General features: G+C 45.1%; 1 protein-coding gene across 1 annotated transcript in view; it reads left to right on the top strand.

Moving 5' to 3' along the window:
- Positions 1-1,374: 1,374 nt before the first annotated feature.
- Positions 1,375-21,434, top strand: part of adcyap1r1b (adenylate cyclase activating polypeptide 1b (pituitary) receptor type I) — a gene marked incomplete at both ends in the record, with an annotated part of 25,817 nt that continues 5,757 nt past the window's right edge. Inside the window, 10 exons of the mRNA XM_083648311.1 lie at positions 1,375-1,431; positions 7,716-7,818; positions 11,335-11,448; positions 11,904-12,007; positions 13,398-13,504; positions 15,481-15,613; positions 16,414-16,567; positions 19,556-19,616; positions 20,001-20,070; positions 20,174-20,265. Of these exons, the coding sequence (XP_083504437.1) occupies positions 1,375-1,431; positions 7,716-7,818; positions 11,335-11,448; positions 11,904-12,007; positions 13,398-13,504; positions 15,481-15,613; positions 16,414-16,567; positions 19,556-19,616; positions 20,001-20,070; positions 20,174-20,265 (995 nt within the window). The remainder of the gene's footprint in view (positions 1,432-7,715; positions 7,819-11,334; positions 11,449-11,903; positions 12,008-13,397; positions 13,505-15,480; positions 15,614-16,413; positions 16,568-19,555; positions 19,617-20,000; positions 20,071-20,173; positions 20,266-21,434) is intronic.

A 21,434-nucleotide genomic window follows, 5' to 3' on the forward strand; every position in this document is an offset into this window, starting at 1 on the left:
CGTTCATGCTGCATGCATGAGAAAACTGCTCTTTCTCAGACACCCACCATGCTGTGTTAGCTTGCGGTTTGTAAAGCCAAACAGCCATTTCATACGCAGACATACCCGATCATTCTCACTGGTTGGAAGAAAGTGTGATGATGCAAATCTTATCTCGCCAATCACTTTAAGTGAAAATGAAGTGGGAGGTTCTGATGGAGCCTTTTCAATGTGTTTTCCAAAGGCTTTTGTGCACCTTTGAGTGCACCTTTGAGTGCACCTGGCACATGCTGCGGCCGTCTGAGCCTATTTTCATCCTGTGAACATCTTGAGCAGCCGAGGGGACTATTTTGTCTCGCCGGTTCTCAACTCATATCCAAGTTATGAAAACTACATTTTGATTGCAAAACGCATGAAAATATAAATGAATGCGTCTTGTTTTGTTTCTTTGGCAAGTGACCATGGTATAAGCGGGTTAATGCACTTCGAGGTGTACATTATCAGAAATGAATGGACTTCGTGTCATCTATTCATTTCTGATAATGTACACATCGTGCATTAACCCTTACATAATGTACACATCATTAACCCTTGCATATATATCCGACTACAACATTTTGCTTAGAAAACGGCAAGAGAAAACTTTAGCATGATAACATTACAAAATAAGAAATGGAGTGAAAGAGTTGCCATTAGTGCCTCCAGAGAAGATTTTAATTTTTAATTTATTTTCATGATTTATTCTTACATTTGACCATTTGATCCTTTCTCTCAAGTAGTACCTCCACATTATTGTAATCAGTGAAATCACCAAATATTGTGCACACACAAACTCACAAGCTTTTTCAGTGTCTAATGTCCTACTCCTTTGTGTTTTTCAGATCCCAAGGTGAGCTGACCAGCATCCTGTCCTGTGTGGTGAGCTGACCAGCATCCTGTCCTGTGTGGTGAGCTGACCAGCATCCTGTCCTGTGTGGTGAGCTGACCAGCATCCTGTCCTGTGTGGTGAGCTGACCAGCATCCTGTCCTGTGTGGTGAGCTGACCAGCATCCTGTCCTGTGTGGTGAGCTGACCAGCATCCTGTCCTGTGTGGTGAGGTGACCAGCATCCTGTCCTGTGTGGTGAGCTGACCAGCATCCTGTCCTGTGTGGTGAGCTGACCAGCACCCTGTCCTGTGTGGTGAGCTGACCAGCATCCTGTCCTGTGTGGTGAGCTGACCAGCATCCTGTCCTGTGTGGTGAGCTGACCAGCATCCTGTCCTGTGTGGTGAGCTGACCAGCATCCTGTCCTGTGTGGTGAGCTGACCAGCATCCTGTCCTGTGTGGTGAGCTGACCAGCATCCTGTCCTGTGTGCCTGTCAAGCCCAGAAGAGCGTCTGACTCAGAGGAACACAACATGTCTGCTGCCACTATTAGTCTGCTGATCCACACCCTATCCCTCCTCTTGCCCTTGGTAAGCTGATTTCTATTTCTATTTCTTCTCCTTTTTTCTTCTTCTTCTTCTTCTTCTTCTTCTTCTTCTTCTTCTTCTTCTTCTTCTTGAATCGATGTGTCATAATCACATCGATTATGACATCTATAAAAATAGTCTTCACTCCTACAACCAGGAACTAAAAAATTCCAGAAAATTCTTCTTCTCCGACATTATCAGCAAAAACACCAATGACGCTCGCACTCTTTTTGCCACTGTTGACAGGCTGACAAACCCCCCCCCACAAATTGCCCCTGATCTTCTATCCAATGTCAAATGCAATGAATTTGCGACCTTCTTTAGGGATAAAATTATAAATATCAGACTAACTATTTCCACATCAAGAACAAATGTGGCTCCGCCGCACCCACAGAATAGGTGCTTAATTAACATGACTCAGTTCAATGTCATTGACCACAAGAAACTAGAAGAAACGATACGAGGCCTTAAATCCTCATCGTGTTGCCTAGACACCCTGCCAACAAGCTTTCTAAAAAATGTCTACAGTTGCCTGGCGACCGACATACTGAAGATAATTAATACCTCTCTTCTTACGGCCATTTTTCCAAAATCTCTAAAAACTGCAGTTGTTAAGCCCTTGCTAAAGAAGCGTAGCCTCGACCCCTCTATAATCAGCAATTACAGACCAATATCAAATCTTCCCTTTATTAGCAAAATACTCGAAAAAACTGTCTACCAACAACTCAATACCTTTCTATCCTCCAATGATCTCCTAGATCCCTTCCAATCAGGCTTCCGACCCCATCATAGCACCGAAACTGCGCTTATCAGAGTTATAAATGACATCCGAATGAACACTGATTCAGGTAAAATCTCAATCTTAGTGTTACTAGACCTCAGCGCTGCCTTTGATACGGTTGACCACGAAATTCTATTGGACAGACTGGAAAACTGGGTCGGGCTTTCCGGCACGGTCCTAGAGTGGTTCAGATCCTATCTGCAAGACAGGAACTACTTTGTCTCCATTGGCAACTACACATCTGACCAAACCAAAATGACATGTGGGGTACCCCAAGGATCAATTTTAGGTCCTGTCCTGTTTAACCTTTATATGCTCTCTCTGGGCCTAATTATGCAAAAAAACAAAATAGCTTATCATAGCTATGCAGATGACACCCAACTCTACATAGCCCTCTCATCGGATGACTATGCCCCCATAGAGACACTGTGTCAGTGCCTTGCGCAAATTAATGATTGGATGTGCCAGAATTTTCTCCAACTTAATAAAGACAAAACAGAGATAATTGTCTTCGGCAAAAAAGAAGATAGGCTCAAAGTTACTGCTCACCTCGAATCCCTATCTTTGAAGCCAAAGGACCAGGTAAAAAATCTTGGCATTATTATTGACTCTGATCTAAATTTCAACTCCCACGTCAAGCTTATAAGAAAATCTGCCTTCTATCATCTAAAAAATATAGCAAGGATTAGAGGCTACATGTCCAAACAAGATCTTGAAAAACTAATTCATGCTTTCATTTCTAGCAGGCTAGACTACTGCAACAGTCTTTTCAATGGTCTTCCCAAAAAAGCTATTAAACAACTACAGCTCATTCAGAATGCGGCTGCTAGAGTTCTAACAAGAACCAAGAAAGCTGAACACAATTCTGCTAATAGTTTACAAATCTCTCAACGGGTCAGGCCCACACTACATCTCTGAAATGCTTCTACACTATGAACCATCCAGATCCCTGAGATCTTCAGGCACTGGTCTACTAATTGTCCCGAGGACCAAATCAAAACATGGTGAAGCCGCGTTCTCCCACTATGCCTCTCATAACTGGAACAAACTCCCTGAACACATTAGATCTGCCCCTACTCTGCCTATTTTTAAATCCAAGCTAAAGACCTTTATGTTTACTCTTGCTTTTAACTGCTACTAAACTACTGCCTCTCTCGGCCTGTAATTAAAAAAAAAAGATTCCTGTACATTTCCAACAAATGGACTGTACATGTAATAATAATACTGAAGAATGCCTTGTAACTTATTTAAAACAGAAATAATGTTTCATGTTTGTTAATTTGAGTATATATTTTAACTAAAACTGTCGGCTGTGTTTTTTATGTGTGTTTTTTTATATGTGCATTGCTTTGCTGCTTGTTTTTTCGATTATTTTTTTGTAAAGCACCTTGAATTGCCTTGTGTATGAAAGGTGCTATATAAATAAAATTTGACTTGACTTGACTTGACTTCTTCTTCTTCTTCTTCTTCTTCTTCTTCTTCTTCTTCTTCTTCTTCTTCTTCTTCTTCTTCTGGGAAATTGCTATTGTAACTTCACTTTGTGTGTGTGTGTGTGTGTGTGTGTGTGTGTGTGTGTGTGTGTGTGTGTGTGTGTGTGTGTGTGTGTGTGTGTGTGTGTGTGTGTGTGTGTGTGTGTGTGTGTGTGTGTGTGTGTGTGTGTGTGTGTGTGTGTGTGCGTGCATGCCTGAGTGCACTTCCTTGCGTATGTGCTGGCAAAGTGACATGAAAAGTGATTGAGCAGCAGGTAGCGCTGTGCCAGCTCAGTGATACAGCGGTTGAGTACAGTCACTCAGTGTCACCATAACAAGCTGTTTTCATTCATCATTTATTGATCAGTGAGTGGCTGGAATAACAGATAGGGATTCTCATGACTTATTCATTGTTTATTCAACATTATTCATGTCTGTTGAATCTGTTAGGAAGGATAAGCCTCTTGTTACGGTTACTTACTCCTCTCCGCCTCTTTCCCCTCCCCTCCTCTCATCTCCCCTCCCCTCTTCTCCCCTGATCTCCCCCCTCCCCTCCCCTCATCTCCCCTCTCCTTATCTCTTCTCCCCTCATCTCCCCTCTCCCCTCCCCTCCCCTCTTCTCCCCTCCACCCTCCCCTCCCCTCCCCTCCCCCCTCCCCTCCCCTCTTCTCCCCTCCACCCTCCCCTCCCCTCATCTCCCCTCCCCCCTCCCCTCCCCTCTTCTCCCCTCCACCTTCCCCTCATCTCCCCTCCCCCCTCCCCTCCCCTCTTCTCCCCTCCACCCTCCCCTCCCCTCATCTCCCCTCCCCTCCCCTCATCTCCCCTCCCCTCCCCTCATCTCCCCTCCACCCTCCCTTTATGTAAATTAGTACTAATCCCTCAATGGGAGGGTTGGAGGCTGATACTGACCTCATCAATACGCATGACCGACTCCTAATAAACACGCATGCGCGCGTGCTCACACACACACACACACACACGCCCTGGTGGCAAGGGATGGAATTTTCTAAATTGTAAACCTGTCAGCTACCGTTCAGGAACCTGTGTGATTTGGAGAGAAACACATTAGCATCATAATAGATGGGGCGTCCGGGTAGTGTAGCGGTAGATTCCCTGCCTACCAACACGAGGGTTACAGGTTCGTATCCACGTGTTACCTCCGGCTTGGTCGGGCGTCGATACAGGCACGATTGGCTGTGCCTGAGGGTGGGAAGCTGGATTGGGTGTATGTGTCCTGGTCGCCGCACTAGCGCCTCCTCTGGTCGGTCTGGGCGCCTGGTTGGGGTGGAAGGGAACTGGTGGGAATAGCGTGATCCTCCCACGTGCTACGTCCTGCTGGTGAAGCTCCTCCTGTCAGGTGAATAGCAGCTGGCAACTGCGCATGTGTTGGAGGAAGCATGGTGCTAGTCTCGGCTCTCCCCAGATCGGCAGAGGGTGGAGCAGTGACCAGGGCAGATAGGGTAGCATGGGGATAAATTGGCCAAGTATAATCTTTCATGCTGTTCTCTGTGCTCTTGATGAGATGTGATATTGTAAGTCGTTTTGGAGAAAAGCATCTGCAAAAGGACATAATGTAATATGTAATAATGTAATGACTACACAGGACGCGCGCGCGCGCACACACACACACACACACACACACACACACACACACACACACACACACACACACACTTAAACTTTCCCAGGCTCACACAGCCAGGTTACATCATTAGCATAGCTACTGTACCTTTAAGACACTCCTCCCTCTGCCTGCCATGTACTGTAGCCTACGTACGTCACATCGGCAATACGTCATTTTGTAGGCGCCACATGTTCCCGCCCCCTTTTAGGTTAAAAACACAGCCTCTCCCCGTTGACTTCAATGTAAAATAGCACAACCAAAAAAATATATAGAAAAATAACAGAATATATCTTGTTTATTAACTCATTGAGTGCCAATGACGACAATCGTCGTCAATTCAAATAGTAACGTTGAGTGCCAATGACGACGATTGTCGTCAATTGCGTTTTTGATGGTGGGACGTGGATCAAAGCCAGATGCATCTCCTGTGAAATTATGGTGGATGTCGAATGTGTAAAAGCTATTTTACGGACCCATTAGGTGGCGACAGTGCTCTCCAGATTAGAGAAAGGTGAGGAAAAAAACAGAGAAGCAGCCGTGGGGACACGGAAACCGCATCGGTATGCATCGATATGCATGAAGCATAACGTTAGCTGTGCCTGCAGCAGCAAATCTGCTGCCACAATTGAGCCCCTCCGTCTCCGCTGCGATAGCCCATCCGCATGATTAGTTGTGGAGTTGTTATTATTCTCAGTTGGAAGCGCTGGGAGCCGGTGACAAATACACGCGGAACGCTGTAAAAAAGCTGGGTTTTCAGTGCAGAGCAAACGCAGCACAGAGCCACCAGAGCCACCAGAGACACACCCATGGAGGAGGGGTTTGCAGTCGAGGGGGGTGGGGCACGCAGGGCAGCATACAACACTGACCCAGACAGACCCAGACAGCAGGCTCGATGGACAGATTGGTTGGCAAACACAAGCTAGAATATCTGATGCCCACCAGCAGTAAATCAAGACCAGCAAGAAGGTGTAGGGTCTGCGCAGCAGGGGCCAGCGCTGCTGGTTGCAGCTAAAAAATATTATTTTGCCAAACAAAATTCCTTTGTTTTCGCTCTTTTATTGAAGGAAATTATTTTTGAGGTGTCACTACATCAGAAAATATTAGCTTCAGAGTCAGTGATGTGCTTGAAATGTTTCATTTCACAAAAGGTTGATTATCTCAGCTTCTAGTCTGAAACGTCTGTTTTTGCTGAAATCAACCTATCTTCTCCGGCTGATAACTAAAGAACGGAAAATGATATCAATAAACTTTTTTTTGCTGATGATACAATAGACTCTCATCGTTCTTTGGGCATGTTCGGTGTTTACATAGTAATATCACACAATATTCTGTGGGCCTCGAGAAATCACTGAAAATGCTCTGAAACTCTGGCACTGAGAGCGTCCATTCTCCAAAAGTGGCTGGCACTCAATGAGTTAATGACCCCAAAACACCATGACATGACAATATATTACAACTCCCCTGGCCATAGAATGGGCAAGATACATCACAAATATGACTTTGACCCATCTAAAATCATGTAACTCATGACCCGTCTCTGACCTACTTCCTGTGTCCGCCTGTTGCTAATTCTCTTCTGTTATTTCCATCAGTCTTTTGTGTTGCTGCCTTCGGCTCTGGTGAAATAAAATCGATCTCCTTGCTCAGCTTTAACATGACGGGTTTAAATTGTTTTGAGAGAGAAAAAGTCAGCTACTCTGGGAAGCCCTTGTAGTTGTGTGTAACGTCGGCTCTGCTAGGCCGGAGGCGGGGGTTTAGTGAAGCCGCGGTCTTGCCTGGTGAGAGGCCGCCGGGGTGGTGGCTTCCCTTCTCCCCGGCCCGTAGCGTAACTCCCGTCCCCCGCGCAGCGCAGCCCGGGGTGGCTTCCCTTCTCCCCGTAGCGTGCATGCATGTAGGCTAAATAACAACAAATTGATATCCATACTCCTGGCCGATGGTCTCTTTGCCCATGTAACGATTTCCTAACCAGTTTAAAAGTTCCGTCTATGGATTTAATTTGAACGCTATACGGTATAGCCTACTTGGGCTATGGTATGGGCGGAGGGCAGATGTGCAGTCACTATGACGACCAGCCGGGGCTGTAATGTAAATATGTGACATGAGTCACATGATTCTGCTACTGCTGTTATTTTGGTGAAAGTAATGCAACAGTAGTGTAATAAGTAACAAGTCACTCTAACTTATTACTTTCAAATGAAAGTAACTAGTAATATGTAGTATATTACATTTTGAAAGTAACTTGCCCAACACTGATGTTAATACACACAAAAATAAAAATTGTTCACAAGTCCCAAATCTCAAGTCCAAGTCAAGTCTCAAGTCTTTGAGGTGTGGTGTGCGTAAATGCGTGTGTGTGTGTGTGTGTGTGTGTGTGTGTGTGTGTGTGTGTATGTGTGTTCATGCTGTCTTCCAGGTTTCAGGCCAACATGGGCACTCTGACTGTGTCACCAAGAGAGAGAGAGAGAAATGCATGGAAAAGATCGCTTCAGATGACCCAGGAAATGATCCAGGATTTGGTAGGTTTTGTGTGTGTGTGTGTGTGTGTGTGTGTGTGTGTGTGTGTGTGTGTGTGTGTGTATGTGTGTGTGTGTGTGTGTGTGTGTGTGTGTGTGTGTGTGTGTGTGTGTCTGTGTGTGTGTGCGTGCGTGCGTGCGTGCGTGTAGAATTTTGTCCAGCCACAGCTATGCCGTTTTACGTCCGATCGGGCCGAAACTTTCAGGGCGTGCAAAGAGCACCTGTGCGGGTGACCCGACAGAGCCAGATTTTCTAATTAGGTAATTGTCCTAATTACCTAATTATGTGATGTCAGTCGAGCAATGATGTCATCAGTGATGATGTCACATGCTCCAACTCCCATGGGGGGGGGGGGGGGGGTGTCTAACTCCCACGAGGGCGGTCCAACCATAGACATATATAAGGCTAGATGGCTTACCCGCGCTGCCGGTCAATGGAGAGCGACGTCGTCGCATGGTGGCCATCTTGCTACGGCACCACAGCTTTATATATATCTATGGGTTAAAAAAACGCTAACATTTTATTATTATTTTTGGCTCCAAATTACACCAAACTTAAACTGAAGCATCATCATCATGAGATGAATTCACGCACCTAGTTTCATGCAGTTTCATCCATTTTGCTAGGAGCTATGAGCATCTGTTGTTGGGTTAGTATTATCACATCAGATGATCATAACTCCTAGGGAAATGGATGAAACTGCATGAAACTTTGTGCCTGAATCCCTCTCATGGCATAGATGCTTCGGTATAATTTTGGTGTAATTTGGAGCCCATCAAAAATATAGTGTTTTTTGTGTTTTTTGTTTTGTTGTTGCCATATCTCGGGAACGGAATATGCTTGTAATAAACCAAACCGTTTGTAAATCCGTCAAGATTTCAGCAAGTTATGAGTATTTTTGTCTGTGCACCCTCCAACAGCTACCAGAGAACGTACCAGAAAGCCTGCCGTAGCAAGATGGCGGCGCTTCAACGACGCTGGTGACTCCGCCTTAAGCCATCTAGCCTTATATATGTCTATGGGTCCAACTCCCACGGTTCCACTAATCCCACATATAAATGGGAGCTCGGGCTCTGTTTCTCTGTCCCACTGTGATTGTCCCACTGTGATGTCATAAATCCCACTGTGACATCATCCATGATGTCATAAATCCCACTGTGACATCATCAGGGATGTCATAAATCATACTGTGACATCATCCGTGATGTCATCAATCCCACTGTGACATCATCAGTGATGTCATAAATCCCTGATCTCACTGTGACATCATCAGTGATGTCATAAATCCCACTGATGACATCATCAGTGATGTCATAAATCTGACATACATTATTACAAGAAATAAAATAAAAAGCTACAGCAGTACATATTGTATAAAAGAACATATCGTCGCTGTTGTGCCAGGACCTCGAATGTGCCTTTTTTCACTTTTTTATATTTTTTGTCATGAATCAATGCCATTGGTCACCCTTCACGTCTCTGTGTGGTTTTTAACAAATGCAACCAATGGAAAAGCATTAAAACGAGCTTGTGAGTAAATCTCGTAACGCCATTCGCCCTCAATCTGTCAGTCAAACCTCGAAATTCGTCCCCTACCTCCGTGTGTACCCCCCCACGCAGGACAGTAAACCCGGAAAAGACACACGGCAGACGCGCTGTGTATTTCTCATATCGTTTTGACTAATCCTGGCTTCCTCTGACGTTAATATATCAATCAAATGTTTTCCAGTTATTCCTAGGCTGCAAACTTGTTTTAACATGCAAATCGGAGTGTTTTCTGACGAGAATAAAGTAACGTTAACGCTACGTTATGTCAGACTATTTCTCACCCCATGCGAAAGCCCCTGCCTCGGACATGAGAGGCGAGGGGCAATGCTGTTGCTCCTGCGCGCGCCCCCGCGGCCTGGAGCTTGGGGGCTCGTGCATGAATATGCGACTCTCTCCCGCTTGACTGGCCGCGAGAAAGTGATTCCAAGTCGGACTGATAATATAAACAACATCATTTGAGCTTATCCAGGTAAGATATTAATAAAGTAATGACACATTCAGCCGGAAACTAACTATAATTAAGACATGTGCCAACTTTGACGACATTTGGTTCAGTATTTTAAGAGCAAACAGGTTTTTTTTACTTCCTGAAAAGTTTCTGTTTTGGAAATTCGAGGTCCTGGAACGACAGCGACGATATTGTATGTATAAAAGAACGCAGCAGACCAAAGGCCAAAGTGGTACTCTTTACAGAGTCAGGCACTCTGGGTATTGTAGTGCGGAGCTCCCGCACTACAGGTCTTATGGAGAGGGTCCCTCTCCAGATCCTGCCCTCTTACCACCGGTGTTCCCCAGGGCTCTGTCCTGGCCCCCTTACTTTTCCTTCTCTATATCAGATATCTTGCCTATGTGATCTCATCTCATGGCTTTTCTTATCACTGCTATGCTGATGACACCCAGCTTTTCCTTTCCTTCCCCCCCTCCGACACTCAAATCGAGGCTCGTATCTCTGCATGTCTCAAAGACATTGGCGACTGGATGTCTGCCCACCACCTCAAGCTCAACCTTGGTAAGACAGAGCTACTCTTCCTCCCAGGGAAAGACTGCCCTCTCGCAGATCTCTCCATCTCCATTGACAATACCACTGTACTTCCCTCCCAAACAGCTAAGAACCTTGGGGTGATCCTTGACAACCATCTGTCTTGCTCAGCCAACATAGCTGCAACAGCACGCTCCTGTAGGTTCTCCCTCTACAACATCCGCAAAATCCGTCCCTTTCTCACAAGAGAAGTCACTTATCATCTCTCGCCTGGACTACTGCAACGTGCTCCTGGCCGGCCTACCTGCCTCCGACATCCGACCGCTTCAGCTCATTCAGAACGCTGCAGCCCGTCTGGTATTCAACCAACCCAAATTCTCTCATGTCACTCCCCTCTTCCAGGACCTCCACTGGCTTCCCATCTCGGCACGCATCAAATTCAAGACACTGGTACTGGCCTACAGGGCTGTACACCAGTCAGCTCCCCTGTACCTGCAATCTATGGTCAGGTTCCAAACCTCTCAGCGCTCCCTTCGCTCCTCCACCAGTGCAGGTCGCCTCGCCCCTCCTTCGCTACGGGGGCTCAAAAGTCGCTCATCCCGATCTCGACTCTTCTCGTCCCTGGCACCTCAGTTTCTGGAACAAGCTTCCACCTTCGGTCAGGACAGCTGAATCACTGCCGATCTTTCGGAAAAGACTAAAGACTCACCTCTTCAGGCTCCATCTGGGCCCTTCTTGAACTAACTTATTTCTCTCTCTTTCTTAAAAAAAAAAAAAAAAAAAAAACTACTGACCTAAACTAAACTTGTACCACTGTTCCTTCAGAAGTTGTAGTTGTCATAGACTGTGCTCCATAGTTGATTGCTCTATTGCTGACAAAAATGTGTTATTGTAAGTCGCTTTGGATAAAAGCGTCTGCCAAATGACGTAATGTAATGTAATATCGCTCTACCCTCTGTACTGTACATCTCCCTACCCTCTGCGTACCCAGGGTGCCAATGGTTTTGGGACAACCTGACATGCTGGCATCCTGCGAGGATTGGAGAAGTGGTGGAGGTCAACTGCCCCGAACTCTTCTCTGAGTTCCTAAGCGAAGAAGACCCAGGTCAGTTGCAGATGGCAGCAGCAGATGGGATAGGCTACTCATGCTGAATTACAATTGGAAATTAATTAAGTTGATCTCATTGGGTTATTTAAAGGGTGTTTATACCCAATTACAGAGCAAACCCAAATTCATATTGCAGTGCAGTAGCACAAGAGACAATACAGTTTAAATTTGACTGTATTGTAAAATGGTAAACAACCTGCAGTGTGTGGAAGTCTCCAAAACAACATTTATCTTACAATATAATAAAACTCGATTGGAGCCCTATTAACTCATACAATTAATTTGATGAGGTTTACCTCTCTTCCTGATTCCACTCTACGAACGAGTCTAACTCCACATGTAACTTCTGACCCTGGCAGATGTAAAGTCTGTGTTTGTTTGAACCTCAGTTGTCCAGTGTATCCCCTCTGCCAAAATAAACCATGATCAAATAAACGCTCTTGTGTTCACAGAGCTGGGGACGGTGAGCCGTAACTGTACTGAGCTGGGCTGGTCTGAGACCTTCCCTCACTACGTGGACGCCTGCCTCCTTGATGAGGGCAACAGCAGCCATACTGTAAGCAAACCCCCACAGTGCCGTCAGCATTTCTGTTCAAGGCTTTTAGGGCCCCATCGCCGTATCATTTGCTCTGCGTTTGCGCGCCTCTTATTGCCATCTTCCCAGCGTCTTAAGCTATCGTCTGCCTCCACCGTCCAGTTTTGCGCTGTGATGACACAGGTGTAGGCGTGCGTGGCCCAGGCGTGTCGGTGGGCCTCTAGCCTATCATCTGTCTCGCGCAAGTGTCATTTAGCGCTGTGGGGAAGATACCGTCGGTATGTGCCGAGCGCAAAGAGAGGTTTGGGCGTTGCCCGTTCCAAAATAGGCGTTCCAGCGCAAAAGGGGCCTTGGGTGCTCTCAATTTTAACGCCAGCAAATAGCTGGTCTTAGCGCAAACAACCCCACTACGCCAGGCGTACGCCTGAGCGCAGACAGTATTCTCCGTGCAGTGCAGGAAATCCTTGCTTGGATACATTTACGCACGGCATGGATGTCACTCTCCTCGCGCCTGCACACACTCTTCTCTCCTCGGAATGCCATGTTGATTTCCACTATAGCCTACATTGCAGAAAACAAAAACAAACCTTGATTTAAAAATTAGAATTCGTTTGTCATGGTTTTATTAGGCTACATAATTCCCGACCATACAGGTTTGTGGTGTGAGGTAACCATAGATTGCTTTTGAGAAAGTTGTGACGGTGTTGTGCCAAGCTGCCTCTCCCCACCCTGGCCGGCCCAAAACACCCAGGGCACCGACCCGTAGTGTCCGGCCAGTACAGTAACCTCTTTCCCTGTAATTGCACACATGCAAGACCAGCTTCTCCACAGCGCGGATGGCGTAACCGCAGTCAATGGCTTAACCAGAGTGGACAAGTCTGACATAGGCTATTGAAATAGGCTAGAAGTAAAATCTTACACATTCCTACCCTATTAAAGAAACACATATTTTGAGATGTGTAGGCCTATGTTATAGCCTATATGAGCAAAACTTTGCGCGGCGGCCCTCTCTCTCTTCCCTCTCTCGTTCCCCCCCCCCCCCCCCCCCTCTCTCTCTCGCTCTGTCTCTCTCACCCTCCCTCTCTCTCTCTCTTTCTCTCTCCCCCTCTCTCTTTTCTCTCTCTGTTTCTCTGCTTGCTCTCAGCAAGAAAGAAGCTGGTGACGTGATGGCGGTGACGCTGTGGCTTTTAAGGGGAGTGATCTCACCTTGTGAATCCTTTATGGGCATAAACACGCCTATGGAGGTTTGCGCCGAGATGACGTGAAGCGCAGCGGCCCCACACGCCCACAATTAGGGCTTTGCGCGGCGCTATTCCAGCGCAAAACGGGCGCTAACGCAAAATGACCGCCGTTGGGAAGATAGAGCCCTTAATGTGTGTAGTCTATTTATTGCGCTGTTGTCTGCCTGTAGGGGGAGACACCTATATACTATGTGTCAGTGAAGGCTCTGTATACTGTGGGCTACAGCACCTCCCTGGTCTCCCTCACCATGGCCATGGTCATCCTGTGCAGGTTCAGGTGAGACATTTCAACTGACAGTGTTGGGTAGTAATGTATTACGGTTATGTTACTGTAATATATTACTTTCCCCAGTAACGAGTAGTGTAAGAGGTTACAATTTCCAAAACAGTAATAATACAGTTACTAATCCATGTAAGTTCACGTGAAGTTAAGCATGACTTTCTCCAGTGCTGCTGGCACATTGCCAGAACGCCATCACTTTTTTGTCCTATTTCACCTTATGTTCAGACGCGGGGGTGGGCCAAATTCTTCCGGGTCGTGTTAACACTTCCGCTGGTCACGGCGCCAAATACGAAAGAATGTCAGAAGAAGAGAGTTGTTCTTGGAGCGGACAGTGCAGGGGGTAAAACAAAGAATGTAGCCTACTACTTTGAGCTCGGTACACAGCAAGCAAGCGGAGTATCCACTGTTAGCCAGGTCAGATAACGTTATCGTCGACAATGACGAGCACTTGTAAAACATACCTGGACTCCAACAAAGAAAGCTTCAGTTGGTTTTCTCTCCTCCGAGCGCAGCTCGAGCCACTTATGTCTATAAGACCCGCAGACGTTAACGTAATTCCATGGAATGCGAGACTTAACGAGCCAGTTACATGGCGTTGCATTCTTAGACATTGTCGTTTGCTTTTATTTGGTATGTTACATACAATTGACTAAATTATTAGTTAATTCAGAGTTAGATGGTATTGGAGCAGCCAGCCATTTTTTTTCTTTTGCCGGAAGTCGTCACACGACCACACGACCGGGTCAAATGGGCGTGGCTACATAAGTTGAATAGGCAAATCAATCAAAAGTATGGCTGCTATGATTTTTGACTCCTCCTGTATTCAAGTGGATTCGGTTCTAAAAGGAGCTGGCGAAAGCAATAGCAGTAATGGTAATAGGAATGCAACGAGTAATGTAACCAATTACTTTTGATACAAAGTAATAAGTAATGTAATATTATTACTTTTTAACTCATTGAGTGCCAGCCACTTTTGGAGAACGGACGCTCCCAGTGCCAGAGTTTCAGAGCGTTTTCAGTGATTTCTCGAGGCCCACAGAATATTGTGTGATATTACTATGTAAACACCGAACACGCACAAAGAACGATGAGACTCTATTGTATCAGCAGCAAAAAAAAGTTTATTGATATCATTTTCCGTTCTTTAGTTATCAGCCGGAGAAGATAGGTCAAAAACAGCAAAAACAGGCGTTTCCATCTAGAAGCTCAGATAATGAGCCTTTTGTGAAATGAAGCATTTCAAGCAAATCACTGACTCTGAAGCTAATATTTTCTGACCTGAAACATCTGAACAGTAATTTCCTTCAATATAACAGCACCCCCACCCCCCTCTACTGCAAACTCCTCCTCCGTGGGTGTGTCTCTGGTGGCTCTGCTCGCTCTGCTGCTTGCGGATCCACGTTCGGATGGCGGCCGCTCGTCGGGGGAGTCTGGATCGGGCTCGCTCGTTTCTGGGGTTTCGGTTGTGAGCTGGGATGAAGCTGCTTCCGATTCTGGGCTTTCTGCTGCGCGTTTCAAAGTGTGCTGCACCCAGAGTCTATTTTCGGAGCCCCCCACCGTTGTGCGCCGGCTCCCAGCGCGACAGCGAAAAGCCAAACCATTCTCATGAGAATGGTTTCATCACGGCTTTTTCTGCTGTTTTTACTCAACTTTCTCTAATCTGGAGAGCACTGTCGCCACCTAATGGGTCGGTAAAATAGGTTATACACATTCAACATGCCCCAAAATTTTACAGATGTATCAGGCATTGCTCCACGTCCCACGCAATTGACGACAATCGTCGTCATTGGCACTCTACGTTAGTATTCGAATTGACGACGATTGTCGTCATTGGCACTCAATGAGTTAAGGAGTAGGCTAATAAGTAAATTGTAACTGATTACACTTCCTGAGTAACTTGCCCAACACTGAACTTGGATCAGTCACTGTTGGTGTATGACAGCAGTTACTGGTTCTGGTTTCAAACACAGGAAGCTGCACTGCACCAGGAACTTCATCCACATGAACCTCTTTGTGTCGTTCATGCTGAGAGCCATTTCCGTCTTCATCAAAGATGGCGTGCTTTACGCTAAGGAGGACAGCGACCACTGCTTCATACACACTGTGAGTTACACACACCACCCAGTCCCTGTTCTTCTGTGATGTTACACACACACACCACCCAGTCTCTGTTCTTCTGTGATGTTACACACACACCACCCAGTCTCTGTTCTTCTGTGATGTTACACACACACCACCCAGTCTCTGTTCTTCTGTGATGTTACACACACACACCACCCAGTCTCTGTTCTTCTGTGATGTTACACACACACCACCCAGTCTCTGTTCTTCTGTGATGTTACACACACACCACCCAGTCCCTGTTCTTCTGTGATGTTACACACACACACCACCCAGTCTCTGTTCTTCTGTGATGTTACACACACACCACCCAGTCTCTGTTCTTCTGTGATGTTACACACACACCACCCAGTCTCTGTTCTTCTGTGATGTTACACACACACCACCCAGTCTCTGTTCTTCTGTGATGTTACACACACACACCACCCAGTCTCTGTTCTTCTGTGATGTTACACACACACACCACCCAGTCTCTGTTCTTCTGTGATGTTACACACACACCACCCAGTCCCTGTTCTTCTGTGATGTTACGCATGGCACTCAATGATTTGTTCAAATGTAGCATGATGGAATTTGTTGATGGGCAGGTAATATATATATATATATATATATATATATATATATATATATATATATATATATATATATATATATATACACACACACACACACACACACACACACACACACACACACACACACACACACACACACACACACACACACACACACACACATATATATATATATAAAATCACAGTTGTCTTTGTTTCTCCTTGAAGGTGGAGTGTAAATCGGTCATGGTGTTCTTCCACTACTGCGTCCTCTCTAACTACTTCTGGCTGTTCATCGAGGGTCTGTACCTCTTCACTCTATTGGTGGAAACCTTCTTCCCTGAGAGGAGATATTTCTACTGGTACATCATCATTGGCTGGGGTGAGACATCAAGTCACCCTCTTTGACCCTTGTTTACCAGGCAGGCATATTTTGTAATCCCACTTTTGTGCGAACAAATGGCTTGTGAAACAATGAACGCAATGTCAATAAAGGCAGGCATGGGACAAATTAAGCAAAGCACATAACCAGCTTGACTTGCACTATGAGATAAGAAAGGCATATTATGCTCAAATTTCGTACAATTATCACCGGTATGGCCAAAATTGAGATAGCGCAGTAGAATAAAAATGTCCATTTCTTCTTCACAAAGAAGCAATGCTCACCTCTATGTTGGTGTCTACTGTATAGCTAGTGCACCTCTCCATGCACCATGCACTGCACATCCACAACAAAACCTGTTTCTCCTCTAGATAGTCCCGTAGATTCTGCTTTACAACACACTTTCTCTCCTCTAGATAGTCCCGGAGATTCTGCTTTACAACACACTTTCTCTCCTCTAGATAGTCCCGTAGATTCTGCTTTACAACACACTTTCTCTCCTCTAGATAGTCCCGTAGATTCTGCTTTACAACTACACTTTCTCTCCTCTAGATAGTCCCGTAGATTCTGCTTTACAACACACTTTCTCTCCTCTAGATAGTCCCGTAGATTCTGCTTTACAACACACTTTCTCTCCTCTAGATAGTCCCGTAGATTCTGCTTTACAACTACACTTTCTCTCCTCTAGATAGTCCCGTAGATTCTGCTTTACAACACACTTTCTCTCCTCTAGATAGTCCCGTAGATTCTGCTTTACAACACACTTTCTCTCCTCTAGATAGTCCCGTAGATTCTGCTTTACAACTACACTTTCTCTCCTCTAGATAGTCCCGTAGATTCTGCTTTACAACACACTTTCTCTAACTTAGCAGCCGCCCAGCTGTCGTTGTGGCATTATATTGGCAGCTGGTAGGCTACAGATGCGTTCCATAACACACAGATTAGTGTTATTGTGAAGTTGTGAGGCAAATGTATTTTAACACTGTTAATGAGCAATAATACAAGTCCATATTCTGGGCTTGTAGCGTGCGACTCGGGGCTGTAACAGAGGTCAAAGCTGCTGGATGAGGTGACAAGAACTGTTGCGTAATTATGCGCTGGTGAAGACCAGCTTCAATGGCAGACGAAATATCATCAAAGTTGCAAATTGATTTGATAATGTCGCCAGTTTCACAGCGGAGTAGTTTCACAACAGAGTAGTTTCACAACAGAGTAGTTTCACAGCAGAGTAGTTTCACAACAGAGTAGTTTCACAGCAGAGTAGTTTCACAACAGAGTAGTTTCACAACAGATTAGTTTCACAGCAGAGTAGTTTCACAACAGAGTAGTTTCACAACAGAGTAGTTTCACAGCAGAGTAGTTTCACAACAGAGTAGTTTCACAACAGAGTAGTTTCACAGCAGAGTAGTTTCACAGCAGAGTAGTTTCACAACAGAGTAGTTTCACAACAGAGTAGTTTCACAACAGAGTAGTTTCACAGCAGAGTAGTTTCACAACAGAGTAGTTTCACAACGGAGTAGTTTCACAACAGAGTAGTTTCACAGCAGAGTAGTTTCACAACAGAGTAGTTTCACAGCAGAGTATTTTCACAGCAGAGTAGTTTCACAACAGAGTAGTTTCACAGCAGAGTAGTTTCACAACAGAGTAGTTTCACAACAGAGTAGTTTCACAACAGAGTAGTTTCACAGCAGAGTAGTTTCACAACAGAGTAGTTTCACAACAGAGTAGTTTCACAGCAGAGTAGTTTCACAACAGAGTAGTTTCACAGCAGAGTAGTTTCACAGCAGAGTAGTTTCACAACAGAGTAGTTTCACAACAGAGTAGTTTCACAACAGAGTAGTTTCACAGCAGAGTAGTTTCACAGCAGAGTAGTTTCACAACAGAGTAGTTTCACAGCAGAGTAGTTTCACAGCAGAGTAGTTTCACAGCAGAGTAGTTTCACAACAGAGTAGTTTCACAGCAGAGTAGTTTCACAACAGAGTAGTTTCACAGCAGAGTAGTTTCACAACAGAGTAGTTTCACAACAGAGTAGTTTCACAACAGAGTAGTTTCACAACAGAGTAGTTTCACAACAGAGTAGTTTCACAACAGAGTAGTTTCACAGCAGAGTAGTTTCACAACAGAGTAGTTTCACAGCAGAGTAGTTTCACAACAGAGTAGTTTCACAACAGAGTAGTTTCACAGCAGAGTAGTTTCACAGCAGAGTAGTTTCACAGCAGAGTAGTTTCACAACAGAGTAGTTTCACAACAGAGTAGTTTCACAGCAGAGTAGTTTCACAGCAGAGTAGTTTCACAACAGAGTAGTTTCACAACAGAGTAGTTTCACAACAGAGTAGTTTCACAACAGAGTAGTTTCACAGCAGAGTAGTTTCACAACAGAGTAGTTTCACAACAGAGTAGTTTCACAGCAGAGTAGTTTCACAGCAGAGTAGTTTCACAGCAGAGTAGTTTCACAACAGAGTAGTTTCACAACAGAGTAGTTTCACAGCAGAGTAGTTTCACAGCAGAGTAGTTTCACAGCAGAGTAGTTTCACAGCAGAGTAGTTTCACAACAGAGTAGTTTCACAACAGAGTAGTTTCACAGCAGAGTAGTTTCACAACAGAGTAGTTTCACAACAGAGTAGTTTCACAGCAGAGTAGTTTCACAACAGAGTAGTTTCACAGCAGAGTAGTTTCACAACAGAGTAGTTTCACAACAGAGTAGTTTCACACAGAGTAGTTTCACAGCAGAGTAGGCATTCCCAAATCCACGAATCGGCCTGGACAAAGCAAGATACACGGCCGTTTCCACCGCCCGAAAACTGTGGGGTCTGTAATGATTTTGTTATTCTTGTTATTAGGGTTAGGGTTAGTTAGGTTATTAGTGCCCTAATAACAAAAACTACAAAAAAAAATGTTTTTACATTGCTTTTTTCTTGGAGCGAACATTAAAGGGTTAAATGCCCAATAAGTTAATGTATGCATTGTATTTTCATATGTTACAATCAGGAACCCCCACAGTCTGTGTGACCATATGGGCAGTGCTGAGACTGCACTTCGATAACAACGGGTAAGCTATCGACCACAGAATTTTAAGCTGGAGGTTGTCTTCATATTATGTGGTGACTGTCCAATATGATGAATGTTTGTAATTCAATTTTATTTTTATTTATGGTAAATGCATTTATATAACGCTTTTATTTGATCAAAAGCACTTTACAATGTGCCTACATTCACCCATTCACACACCGAGGGTGGCAAGCTGCCACGCAGGGTGCTGGCACAGCCATCGGGAGCAATTTGGGGTTTGGTGTCTTGCCCAAGGACACTTCAACATGCGGACTGGAGGAGCCGGGGATCGAACCACCGACCTTCTGATTGGTGGACGACCCGCTCTACCTCCTGAACCACAGCCGCCCCCATTTATTTATTTATCTTTTACCACTTCCCTCAGGTGTTGGGATATGAATGACCACGCTGCCATCTGGTGGGTGATAAAGGGACCTGTGCTGGCGTCAATCATGGTGCGTTATCGCTGATGTATTCTCATATTTGAGAAACCTGAATACAAGATTAATTAATTTTTTACAAAGGATTTAGTGGATTTTCACATTATATCTCCTACAGATCAACTTTGTCCTGTTCATTGGCATCATCATCATCCTTGTCCAGAAGTTGCAGTCCCCAGACATTGGTGGAAATGAATCCAGTATTTACCTGTAAGTAACACTTTTTTTTTTTTTCCATCTTTTTTTTTTTTACCTTTATCTAACCACGCAAATCAATTAAGAACAAATTCTTATTTACAATGATGGCCTGGCAAGAGACAAGGCCTCTTTGAAGGGAGACAAGGGGCTCTATCTTCCCAAAAGCGCTAATTTAGCATTTGCGCTAGTTTAACACCGTGCGCAATGCAAATTGGGGGCGGACACAAGCGCATGCCTGTGATAACTGTACTGGGCATTGGCTGCCACAAGCCAAAGCAGGCGTTTCAGCGCTAAAATGTGGTGATAGATGGCATTATGCTATCGTCAGCAGCGCGCAATTACTTTGCGCTAAGAGCTTTGAAAAGGACCTCTTATGCGCAAATACCTCTCTGCGCTGGGTGCGCTGCATGGAGATTACCTTTGCGCTCCCAGCGCAGAGAGGTATTTGCGCAGTGGAAAGTGGAATTCGTTTTGGATATGTCATTACGCACAGCCACGCCAAGACAACAAATTATGCTGCTAAAATTGGGTATATATCATTGCATCCCCAACATATTTCGGGGCCGTTTTAACTTAGAAATCAGGGAGGTCACGTCTACCAGACAATGATATAACTTTTAAACAGTTACATTTCTGTATAAATGATTACAAGTAGCTCCCGTGAGGTGGGGATGCTTTTTTTTGCTGATTGGCGGGGGAGCAAAACTCGGCAGAACACCTGGCGGACGGCGCAATCTATCTGCTATCTTCCCTGCCTTAAGGCACGCGCAAACAGGTGCGCAAACGCTATTAGGGGATAGCGCCTGTCGGAAGATAGAGCCCAAGGCCTCTTGAAGGGCTTGCACTTGTTAGCTGCAACCAGCAGCTCTATAAGTCCAGTATTTACCTGTAAGTAACACTTGTTAGCTGCAACCAGCAGCTCTATAAGTCCAGTATTTACCTGTAAGTAACACTTGTTAGCTGCAACCAGCAGCTCTATAAGTCCAGTATTTATCTGTAAGTAACACTTGTTAGCTGCAACCAGCAGCTCTATAAGTCCAGTATTTACCTGTAAGTAACACTTGTTAGCTGCAACCAGCAGCTCTATAAGTCCAGTATTTACCTGTAAGTAACACTTGTTAGCTGCAACCAGCAGCTCTATAAGTCCAGTATTTACCTGTAAGTAACACTTGTTAGCTGCA

This window comes from Poromitra crassiceps (genome assembly GCF_964638095.1).
Source record: "Poromitra crassiceps genome assembly, chromosome: 12".
NCBI classification, from domain to species: Eukaryota; Metazoa; Chordata; class Actinopteri; order Beryciformes; family Melamphaidae; genus Poromitra; species Poromitra crassiceps.